Source organism: Asparagus officinalis, chromosome 5 (genome assembly GCF_001876935.1).
Source record: "Asparagus officinalis chromosome 5, Aspof.V1, whole genome shotgun sequence".
NCBI classification, from domain to species: domain Eukaryota; kingdom Viridiplantae; phylum Streptophyta; class Magnoliopsida; order Asparagales; family Asparagaceae; genus Asparagus; species Asparagus officinalis.
The window spans coordinates 52,515,644-52,528,435 of record NC_033798.1 but is presented as its reverse complement, the minus strand read 5'-3'; the positions used below and the strand labels follow the sequence as shown (position 1 = coordinate 52,528,435).

Below are 12,792 nucleotides of genomic sequence, written 5' to 3'. Positions count from 1 at the left end.
CCGCCTCTACGAATAACTCACACCCGTCCTGTTGTATCAGTCGACAACTTGCGTAGCCGACTTGAAAGGCAGCGTTGTCAGCCATCAGCCAGATGACTGAAGAGATGGTAGTGTAATGACCGTAAATTTCTAATACGGGTTTAAATAATTTTTTGGTATTTTTTAATTATTATATTTTTAAAAAGGGATATTCTCCCTGTGTTTTCCCTCTCACCTGTAAATCTCTCTCTCTCTCTCTCTCTCTCTCTCTCTCTCTCTCTCTCTCTCTCTCTCTTTATCTCTCTCTCCCCTACCCCACACCCCTAAAACCCTCCCTAATTCATGCAAATCCCCACCTCGTGTTTCCCCCCTGATTCCCTCAAAAATCTCAACTCTCTCACTCTCATAGCTCACTCACTCTCTCCCCCTCTCTCACCTGTTCTCTCTCTTCTCCATTTCCCAAAAACCTCACTCAGCTCTCACTCTCCCTCTCTCTGTCACTCTCATTTTCTCTCACTCTCACTCTCGTCCTCCCTCTCTTTATCTCTCTCTCTTCTCATCTCTTCCTCTAAACCCAACCCAACTCCCCCTCCACCTCCCATCCTCAGCTCCATGTCCTCCACTACCCTAAACCAGACCTCTGTTCGCCTCCCCCTACGCGCAGCGCTCAAACCCGGCACCGCTGGACCAACGCGCATGCGCCGAGCTGCCGCCTCCAACTAGCGCCCTTACCCCGTGGGCTGCCTACGCTGCGCTCGCTTTTCCGCCATGTCACCCGGACACGCGTCTCCCCCGGTTGGGCCTCCGTCGCTGCCTCTACCATCATCACCGGCCAGATGCATGGCTTGCCTGCAGCGCCTTCTCTCTCTGCGATCGGAAGCAGCCCGGGGCCTGCAGCGGTGGCAGCGCTCGTCTGTCCAAGGCCCCAGCCACCTTGCCCCCGCTTCTCACAGACCCCGAACCTCAGCACCTCTAACCTCGCCCGACACGCTGGCTCCTCAACTGCAGCGGACGGCGCCGGCGCTGTCTTTCTGCGTCTCCGTCGAGCATCTCGCCTCTCCCCATGCTCCTCCAAATCTCGCCGGCGGTTGCTGCACACACTGAGCGCCGACGCTACGACAGACTGGCCGCTCACACCTCCGCTATCGATGCGGCTAAGCTCCTTCTCTATGTCCTCAGGGCCCTCTAAAGCTGCCGGGGCTGGGCTCCGACCATCCTATGATCACCACCGATCGAACTCCTCTAGCTCGCCCTTAGCTTGACGACCGGGCTACCTTCTCCCTGCTCGTGCGAACTCGCGCTGTGCGCTTTGGTCGCATGAAAGGAGGAGGTCGGCGGAGCGCGGGGGGAGGGAAGCAGGCTGCAGCACAGCCCTGCTCAGTGTCGTTCGTCGTCGTCGATAGTTGTGTCGCCTCCCGTAATCACTGCTGAATTCCTTCAACCCGGTCAGCCCGCCTCGTCCGCGGACTCGTAGCCCCGCACGACGACATCGATTCATTCGACAAAAACCCCGAGGCAAGATCCATTGCTCATCTTATCTTTTATTAGAATTTTAGACTGTTATAAATTTTCTGTATATGTTAAATTATGATGTAACTAATTGCGTGGGTTGTTTAGTGAAATAATAATAATTAAATCATAACAATATGATAAATAGTATTTTCAGAATAATTATCATAAATTTAAAAGTATTATTTTTGATTTATTATGATGAGAAAAGAAATTATTTTGTAAAAGGGGTTGGTTTTAAATTATTATGATAATAAATATCTTAAAAGAAATTATTTTGTAAAAAGGATTTATTTTAAATAATTAATTTTATGATTTTAAAAGATTAGTTATTGATATAATGAGAAACAATTTTAAAAAGAATTGATTTGGAAAAAGATTATTTTTGAATAATTATTATGAGAAATAATTTAAGAATTTTATTTTTGTAAATTATTATTTTGAAATCATAAATTAATGATTTTAAAAGATTGGTTTAGAATTAAAAGGAGTTCTTTTGAAAAAGGGTTTATGTTGAATTAGTATATGAGAAAATAATTTAAAGGAAATTATTTTGAAAACAGGTTATTTTCTGAATTACATAGTTGTTGTTCATAAATTTATGACTCTTAATTTTGATTACGTGATATGCCATTATATTGTTGTACATGATCAGTCGTATTTGTTATTTCTTGTTGTGATTGAGAACCGTTAGTAGTCATGACCGTAGTGGCCTTGCGTGACCTAGAGACATGTGTTGTGTTGACTTAGAAAAGTGAGAAAAGTTGGGATGGGAAAGTCTTTGTTCATGTAATCGGATGTGGCTGTTGATGTATCTTCCAGGCTCACCCTATGATCTCGTGTAGCATTGGGGTTGGTTTGTTGGGTCAAAGTGAAGCTTGTGTAGTCACTTTGGTTCGTGAATTTAACATTCATCCGAGTTTAGCTTGAGTTCGAATCAGGCTGAAAGCGGATTGCGTGTAGCCCTCTGACCAATCTTGTAGTGGCGTATTGGGTGCATGTTGGGGATTTATGAACAGTTAGTTATCCGAGAATATGAACGTTGACTCTGTGTGAGATATGTACCAATGACTTGTTATAGAATGTCTAGTTACATGACCTCGTTATTTAGATGATTATGCATTCTTGTGAGATACGGACCATTATGTTTCTTTTCATACATAGATCGGGATTAATATTTAATTATCTACAATTTGAGACATATGGTATATACATGAGAGTTTCCTTGTTTGGATTATTTTGCTCGACGTACTACGTCTTGAGTTGTAGATTTTTAAGTATTAATTCCATCTAGTGTATGACCTTGTTACTTGGATGATTATTCTGATCGCTTGAGGCATCATCGACTTGTTACTTGGTTGATTTTCTTAGATTCTTTTGATTATTATATTATAGTGATAGATTGCATTTAGATTATTAGTATTCCTGTAGCATGCTTCTTTTACTATTATTACTTATTCTTGCATTAGTCGTTCGACCGTTTCTATTCTTCCTTGTGGGATCTTACCGTGTGCCATGCACGCTGATGTACTCCTGTTCTCTCGGGTTGTACGTCAGATCTAGAAGACGAACAGCTTCAGTTCGGAGTCGTACAGGAGCCAGAAGATCCTCCGCAGGAGTGCTTTGTAGACCGAGCAGAAGAAGCCGAAGCATAGTCATTTCTTTTATCAGCTGTTGGTCCTTAGTTTACTTTTATACACTTTCCATTTCCGCCTGATCATTGTATTTTATATTTTCCAGTATTCAGATCGTTTTGTATAAGGGCATGTTTGACCCGAATATTATGTCTGGATGATTATTTCAGTTGTGATGTGTATCATTTGGTTCTGAGTTGTTTATTATATTCTTGCTACTGTGATCGGGGACCTGTGCCTTCGCTTTATATTGCTTAACACTTAGCGTATTAGATTGAGTAGAAGGTCTAGTACTTTTCTCCTCAGTCTAATACGTCGCGGGCTTGTTCACTTAGCGTATTAGATTGAGTAGAAGGTCTAGTACTTTTCTCCTCAGTCTAATACGTCGCGGGCTTGTTCACGTTCTGATTCCCTGGTATTTTGTCTCCTCAGTCTAATACGTCGCGGGCTTGTTCACGTTCTGATTCCCTGGTATTTTGGGAAGCGGGGCGTGTCAGGTAGTTTTCTCAAACCTCGCGCTGACAATTACCTGCCCTTGCATTAACTGTTTTGATAAAGTCATCATTGCTCTAGCCCTGATAGTCTTTGTGACTCATCAGACCTAGTCAGTACCAAGCAGCTGTTGTCGCTTTGCACTAGCCACCTAGATGACCATCTTCGACAGTGGCTGACACTTATTATCACAAGGATAACTCATGACACCCACAACCGACACCTGTCAGTTGTCTGCCGATTTAGCTACCTACCTAGACTTGGCCACAGTTACTTTGTTACCCTTCCAGTCTACTATAAAAGGAAGTGGCACTACACGAGGTATTGTTTCTAGGAGAGGTAACAGTGAAACTTTGTATTTATTCCCTTATTTTATACTCCTCTCACATGCTCAAACACTGACTTGATCATAGGAGGAACAACCGGAGAACCCACCTCCGGCCTCTCACAAGTATTTCGTGTGTAGGAAGAACAACAATCTATGGAGCCAACCGTCTAAAGGAGTTTGAGGACCCTGATTCTACTTCAATCTGCAAGTAAAATCCCTGCTTGATAACTGACATCAACAACTATAAGGTAAATGTATGCCTCTTTGAATTAATTAATATAGAGAGCATACCTTCAAGTTAACTTGTATATGAGCTATAGGTATCATCAAGTTTATTTCACTTTCAAAGCTTATCAAAAGGTATTGAACCCTTTAATTAATTAATGGTGCGTTTGGTAACCGATGTGTTTAGGCCATTTCCGATTATATTTGGGCTAAAAACAAAATAGTTTTGTTTGGGTATCAATGCATTTTTTGGTCCAAAACATGACCCAACCTAAACAAAACGATTTTTTCAAAACACCAAAAAGGTGTTTTGAGTCTTTCGTTTATGTTTCAGAAATAAAAGCCCACATGTCTTCTCCCAAGAGGAAATAACCTCTTCTACCTCAATTCTTCCCTTTGTGCCTCCATTTCCATGGCATCAGAAGTCGTCGCCACCGTTGGAAGTCATCGAGGGTTGCTATCATCTTTAGATTTCCGTCAAATGGTACATCTTTCTCTGTTCAAACAAGTAAAAATTAGGCAAAATTTTATAACAAACTCATGTAAAATGAAGGAGGAAGTGAGAGGAAGAAAAAAGTATATGAGGTTTAGTGAAAGATTACAGTTGGATTTGATATCCCCCCTACCTAATTTGAGTGAATTTCATTTTGCCCTAATTTTTTGTTTTCCCCTAATTTTGTCCCAAATATGAAGAACTGTTTTGTTAGATTTATTTGTTAGGTTTAATTCATTTCGCCCTTTTCCCTAATTTTCTCTGATTTCTCTAATGCTGAATAAAGTAAAGAGTTCATATTTTTTTTTAAAACATACATCTTTTCTTTTGAAAGATACTTTTTATTTCTTTACGGTGAAGTAGAATGCATTTATCTTATTAGTTTTTGCATTAGAATTTTTCTGAGTTTTTTATTATCATTATTTCATTTTTCTTTTTTGTCCATCGCTAGTGTGGGATGGCAATAATGTCGGCACCGACAGGGGGGGCAGCGGCAGAGCAATGGTATGAATTATGGCAGTGGTAGTTTGGGGTGGAAACATTGTGGTGAATTTGGTAGTATAAATGGTTGTACATAAAGTCAAACTAGTTCTGATCAAAAACTCAAAACGGTGTTGTGAAAATGGTTTTGGAGAAAAACACAGCACCATTGTGTTTAAAAAAAAAAAACAAGAAAACACCATTGTTGAGACATAAAAGTTTTTGTGCGTCTACAAGAGATAAGATAAAGAGTAGTAATGATTTGAAGGACTACTTTCAAAATATTCAATATCAATTCAATTTATATTAGTATAATCATATTATTTTCTCATTACAATAATAATTATTATTGTATTAGTACAATCACATTATTGATCATTACAGTAAAGTTATTAGCCATTATCAATTATTATGAAATAAATAATAAAGTTAAAATAAACTTCAATGGATGGGAGACTCTTCATGCTACAACTTTTTTATCTCTTGATTTGTTTTGAAATTCATACTGCATATCAAGGTTACCTTTGAGATATATGTTTTGATGTGTATTATGTTAACACAAATCTTAAAGCAAAATCAATAAGGGGGGTTAGTCACCTAGAACTTAAAATTAGAACTAGGATAATCTGTGGGATAAATTTTTAAGGTGTTAGTCACATAGAACTAAAACTAGAATAAAATTATATAGTGTTAGTCAAGTAGAACTTTAACAAAACTAGAATTGGGATAATGGTACAAAATTATCCCACTTTTTTATTTTTCTATACAAAAAAGAGAGTTCTAGTCTCTCAAATTATTCCAAGTTTTAGCTTGGAACTAGGTGGTAAAAAACTAGAACTTATATTCTAGTCTCTCAAATTATTCCAAGTTTTAGCTTGGAACTAGGTGGTAAAAAACTAGAACTTATATTTATTTTGTTATTTTTTATTTTTTATATTTTAGCTTGGAACTAGGTGGTAAAAAACTAGAACTTATATTTATTTTGTTATTTTTTATTTTTTATATTTATTTTTTTCTTTACTTCTTTCCTACTATGGTTATCACCATCATTAGACCGTTATTATAATAATAATTGTCAATATCTTATAGTCTAATTAAAAATTATTTAATTAATAGTAATGAACATTCTTGTAAGTAATTATCAATTAATAATAGTAAGTTTAAAGCACATAAATAGTATTTATATATTCAAAATGCATAAATATATATTTTATGATTATAAAAATTTATCCCACGTTATTTTATCAAAATATCCCGTTTCACAAAATTGTTCCTATTTATCCCACTAAAATATCCCACTAGCAAAAATTATTCCACTATAATAATTATCCCATTTTGCATGAAAATGTCCCAATTGACTAACACCCCCTAAGTAAAAAATTAGTTGATAAAACTTTCTATTCATTTAAGTTTACAAGAGATATGTCATTATCTTAAGTGTTATTCCAGAATAAAGTCCTTTAAATCTTTAATAATATTAAATAAGACCTTAAATAATTGAAATTGCCTTTTTTCTTACATTGCTAATGCTATTCTGTACAAAATGGATTAATTTGAAAATTTTATAAGAACCGGAGGAGACATGATAGCAATTCTAATGATTTCAAACACTAAAATTTGGGACAACTTCTAAGAACTTGGGGCCTAATAACTATTTCAAAATATTGAATATGCTAGGGAGTAATTTTCAAAACCCTTGTTTTGGAGATTTATTTTGACTTTGGTTCCTTAAATGACAAATTTTAAAATAGACATTATTAATAATTTATTTTTAAAAAAGACCCAATTGAGATTTAATTGCTATTTTCGACTCAGTTTCAGCCACCTGGTTGAAACTAGGCTGAAAATAGCAAATAAATTTTAAAAACTTTACCGGATTTAAAATCCCGTGAAGTTTAGTGCATGGTTAACTATGCTAATGAAGACACGGAAGAAATACACCTAAACTTCATAAGATTTCGAATCTCGTGAAGTTGCAGGCCCGTTTTTACAAAGAGCTCGATACAAGCTCTCTGGCAGATGCCCCCTGCAACTTCACATGATTTCAAATCTTGTGATGTTTGGTTGTAGTTTCAGATGACTTGGTCTATTTCGTGATTAGGCTGCGTAATTTATTAACTAAACTTCACGGGATTTTAAATCCCTTGAAGCTTTCGAACTTTATTTACCATTTTCGACTTGGTTTCAACCAGGTGGCTGAAACCAGGTCGAAAATGGTAATTAAATTTCAAAGGGGTCGATTTTTAAAAATAAATTTCTAATAGAGTTTATTTTAAAAAAAAATCCTTCCTTAAATCATGAACAGTTCCATATTAGTCGCCTAAATATTTCAAATTGCCCATAAGCCCCTCAATACTAATAAGTCTTGCAATTTGATCCCTCAACAGCTAAAGTAGCGTTCAGCTAATATTTTCTTGAACTAGGAGGGTTTTGGATTGCAAGATCCCTTAGAATTCGAGGGATTTATGATAAATTCGAAGATTTTTAAAATCGAAAGTTCAGTGGCTGTCCTAAATTCACTCTGAATAATCAGATCTAGCCCGTCGTATTCCTAATTTCCTTTTGTCTACGTGTACCCAAGCGCAAGCAATGCCGACACCACCGCACCTGCACTCAAAAAAGCCCTCCCTCTTTCACACATATTACCATCCTTGCCACTATTTTTAAAACGCCCATAGATTCAATCCCCCGAGTCCCCTCTCTCTCTCCTGTTTCTTCTCGCCTCATCTTCATCGTCGTCTTGATCTCGGACGATCTTGATCGCATTGCGTTGCTGCTGTCGGTGCTTGTGTATACTTATTATTTTACTATTATTATCGAAATTAGACGAATCTGCGCAAGATCAGATAGAATTGGATCGGTTTCTTGAGGAATCTGAATGTTGAAGGAGTGAATGAGGGATAATTTTCAATTTTTTGATCCGTTGGAGAGGCAGATGGGGAAAAAATGCGGCTGATTTGATTTGATTTGATCTCTATTAAACCCACATTTGAGCAGATCTGATCCAGTTTCTTCTTCTCTTTAATTTCAAGATTTCAATCTTTCTGATCGAGGAGGCCCTGAAATCAAAATTCCTTTTTTTTTTCTCTTTTTTTTTGTCCTTTTTGGATTGGTGGACTGCAGGATTTCGAGATTTGAATGGAGATGCAGCAAGATCGGAGAAAAAAGGTTTCCCCCCTCCTTCCATTTATCTATTTATTACTGACTTATTCATTGAAATAAATTATCCCTTGCAGTTTAAGTCTTTTTAGCTTCTTCTTAATATCACTCCTTTCTTCTTTATTCGGCAAAGGAACAAAACTGTCATTTTGAAGGCGAAAATATTGAGGATACTCCTTTTCATCGTGTTCAATTACTTTATTTCTTGTTTATTTTCGTTGCTGATATCTACAGAAGTGGTTGCTTTTAAAGTTTTATCTTTTTATGAGAATTCTTCATTGAGCAATGAAACAGGATCAAGTAAATGAAAATCTCATGCTACTGTTGGAATTTTTAAGTAGAATTTGCCCAAGATTAGAAGATTAGAACAGACAACAGACATTGGAATTTAAGTGACATATTGAGAACTCAGCAACAAATTTATGCATGTCAGCTGTAATGTTTAGATTTTCATTGGCGCATTTCTATGCAGTTACGATGAGTTACGAGTTATAATTTGCTGCAGTGCCCTTAAGCCATTGAACATTGACGACTTCACTTTTATTTACTGATATAGAAGACCACCCGCAAGTCATTTAGGCTGAACTAATGCATCATATTGCTTTAGAATTTGTATCTGTTGAAGACAATTGGTTCAAGTCTTCTCTTACAGATAATAATCAAATAGTGCGGATGCTAATTTCATTTGCAGAATTCGCCGGAAATGGATTTCTTCACATATGGGGATGCAAATAGATACAAAATTCAGGAGGTTATAGGTAAAGGAAGTTATGGGTTAGTGTGTTCAGCAATTGATACACGCACTGGAGAAAAAGTCGCGATCAAGAAGATACACGATATCTTTGAGCACATCTCCGATGCGGCTCGGATCCTCCGTGAGATCAAGCTTCTCAGGCTTCTAAGGCACCCTGATATTGTAGAGATTAAGCACATTATGCTTCCACCATCAAGAAGGGAATTCAAGGATATTTATGTTGTTTTTGAGCTCATGGAATCAGATCTGCATCAAGTCATCAAGGCTAACGATGACCTGACAAAAGAACATTACCAGTTTTTCCTTTATCAACTTTTACGGGCTCTGAAATATATCCACACAGGTATATGTCCTTTGTCTATCCTGCAATGGAAATTCTATCTATCAAACAGTCAATAATGATTTTTCTTTAGAGTATACATCTTGTGTGAAATATTTCAACTTTGTATTAACTATGCTTGAAAAGAATTATATTTTCATATTATTATTTGAAAAGTTGAAATTCATTTGCTTTCTTGATTGCAAAGACTTTGACTTGTGTGGTTCTTTTCATCATAGCTAATCAGTGATCTCCTATCTATCCTTGTTATGTCTCAAGCTCATAGGTTCTCATTATGTAGTTAACTTACTTGAATTTGATCTCTTAGCTAAGTAGCTTTGTCCCCACATATGCATGACTTCTTAAGTTGAACTGATTTGAGTTCATTTTCTATTTTTTGTTCATCTTTGTCTAATTTCGAATCCAATTTGTTACCATGTGAAATTGATATCATTGATAAGTTTTCTGATTCTATCACTCTAATTTGGGGTCCATGCCTATCATGACTTGGCTTGGTTTAGATATTCTTAGCTTCTATTCTATTCTTTATATTATGTTGTCCTAGCTCTCACATATATATCTTTGCATTTTTATTAATTTCTTATCAACTAAATCAGCATAATTGACAGTATGCCCATGAAATGTTATAATGGACTAATTTGTATGAATAATCAAAATTTACACGAAGGCACTCTTTGTTTCGTTGTCAGGGTATTTTAGCAGCATTGCCTGCTTTATTTTTGGTGTTTGTATTGATGTGATTGATACATGCAAATCATGAGCATGTTGTAGCCAAAAAGTTCTGACTGATGCATTCTGTAAATTGGTGGGGACTTGGCCTGTTGGTTAGTAGATGTTCTAATCAGTGGTGGATCCAAAGAAAAAACTTTCTTAGGGGGCGAACAAATATATGCAAGTATAGGGGGCAGGTTGAAATTTGAGAAGGCTTTAGAACGTAACTATGAAATTCTCAGGCTTGCGACTGCACCCTAAGCCACAACATAGATCCGCCCCTGGTTCTAATATTGACTTGAGATCAGTTATAATCTGGTTTCTTTTTTTTTTATTGGAATAGATTCCTTGTTCCTTAAAAATAAGATTTAATTTCTTTCCTCGCTGCTATTTTTTTACAGCTTTGAAGACAATTTCTTTGTCCATGCATAACTAATTACTTCCTTTTCTTCTTCTTCTTTTTGTTTTTTGTTTTTGTATTTGTTTTTTTAGGCGTGGATATGCAGATATAACTACCCACTAATTACTTTGTTTGCTTCCTGAATAGCTCTTCTTCTTCTTCTTGGGTGGGGTGTGGTGGGGTTGAAACCACAACTCTGTTATGTTAGTAGTCCCACATGAATTTTGTAGTGGTAATGAGTTTAGAGTGTGATAGTTACCATGAATTTGAAACTCGTTATAATAGTAAACTGTAACCCTCAATCCTTACTGTAACTTCGGAATTTCGATGGCAGGGTTCTTTGACATTGTATCAAAGTGAATCAAGTTTGAATTTTGCTGGCCATATATTTTTATGCAGATTTTAAAAATTTTGATACTGCTGTGTGAGTCTAGGTTTCATCCATGAAAACGGCGCTCAACTGTTGTTACATGCTAAAATATAAAATTATAACCCTCAACCCTCACATAATGTTGGAGTTTTGGTGTAGTGGCAGGGTTCTTTGAATAAAACTAAACTGTATTTAACATTTCTGAATGGAGAGCTATATTGTGTGTGTGTGTGTGTGTGTGTGTGAAAATTTTCACATTACCAATTAAGCTTTGGAGTAGTATTAGGATGAGTACCTCTTGAAAATATTCTTCTTGAGCCATTACAAGTAAGCTTTCCACCCAAAAAACTTGTGACTACAGTAGAAGATTCTGCCAATATCTTTCCTCCTTGTTCTTGTTTTTCTGATCAGAGTCGGAGTGAGTTGGCATCTTGTTTGGTTGGTGATCATCCCCTATGAATTTATAGCCCCAGTCCCTCCATGTCTGATGATTATCTCTTTTGGTTTTGCATTATAAAAAACATTCAGGGCATTTACTCTTTTGCTTGACTCTCTGATTATTTTCTCATCTTTATGCTTATAGAGTAGTTATGATTATGTTTTCACTATTTAGCTAATCATGTCATAATTTACAATTTACATTTACCTTCGTCCTTGTTCATATTTGAACAACATAAGTTTAAAGTTTTTACTTTGGAATTAGCTGAATTCTTATAGCTCTGGATACATTTAGCTAATAGACAATACATATTTAATTAGTATGCTAGTGTTTTTTGTTTTATGGGGAAATCTCCAGTCTTTGTAATGAGGTTCAAGATGCTTAGGTCCTAGAATTTTTTTTTTTTGCAAACCATTTATTTATTTGTAGGCATGGAAAATTCATCTGTAACAGAACATTTTCTCCTTGAACCAACCTTTGTCTAGAGAATTCCAATCAAAGATTAGTACTATATTCCTCACATTCCTAGTATGAGTGCTGCTCCTGAATTGGTAATAAGTTTTTCTCTGGAGTCAGGACCAGGGAAGGGTGGAATCGTGGAGAAGTTACAAACTGAAGGGCTGATTCCAGTTTAGGATCCATACGTTTATTTCACTAAACTGACATGCTATTCATGCTTTATTTGCTTATGTACATGTAGATGTTCCTCCGGCAGTGCATTTGAATTACCTCTATGATTAATAACATGCTCATTAAGCTGGTCAACTTTATTGTCTCCATTTTCTGCACAATTCCTAAAATCTTCAGTTAATTCAGTAAGCAAGAAGGGACCTCATTTTTTTCATGCTATAGTCAAATTTTTTTCCCGAGAGTCACTTTGATTTTTTTTTTCATTTTCTTTGTTTATTAAAGCTATTTAAACATTTATGCTTCAAAGATTGTTTTTTAATGCTCAAAACAGTTAATATTTTAGTGTCATGTTCTTTAGCTGTTCAAACTGGCTGCATGATGCTGTCTTAGCTCTGTTCTGACACTGTTACTGTGATGCAGCAAATGTCTACCATCGAGATTTAAAGCCGAAGAACATTCTAGCAAATGCAAATTGTAAGCTTAAGATCTGCGACTTTGGATTAGCAAGAGTTGCATTCAATGATACTTCTACAACAATATTTTGGACGGTATGTTAAAAAATATGAATGTTCTTTGCCGTGATATTCTGTTGCGAGTTGAGTGGATAAATGCCATGTAATATATTTTTCTCTTAACATTTTCTTTTGCCCGGAACGTTCTGAGGTAATAATATTATGCAGGATTATGTTGCAACCAGATGGTATAGAGCACCCGAGCTATGTGGATCATTCTATTCTAAGGTAAAGACTAAATTTCATGTTGAGACATATTACTTTTGATGTTTATAAGCGTGATATAGTTCATAGCTTAATAATAGAAGCAATGCTTGTCTATTTGTGTAGTTATTTT

General features: G+C 36.3%; 1 protein-coding gene across 1 annotated transcript in view; it reads left to right on the top strand.

Annotated features, from left to right (window-relative positions):
• Positions 7,823 to 12,792, top strand: part of LOC109843246 (mitogen-activated protein kinase 15-like) — a 15,168-nt gene continuing 10,198 nt past the window's right edge. Inside the window, exons 1-4 of the mRNA XM_020412174.1 lie at positions 7,823 to 8,308; positions 8,991 to 9,396; positions 12,364 to 12,491; positions 12,624 to 12,683. Coding sequence (XP_020267763.1) covers positions 8,279 to 8,308; positions 8,991 to 9,396; positions 12,364 to 12,491; positions 12,624 to 12,683 — 624 coding nt within the window. The 5' untranslated portion in view covers positions 7,823 to 8,278. The remainder of the gene's footprint in view (positions 8,309 to 8,990; positions 9,397 to 12,363; positions 12,492 to 12,623; positions 12,684 to 12,792) is intronic.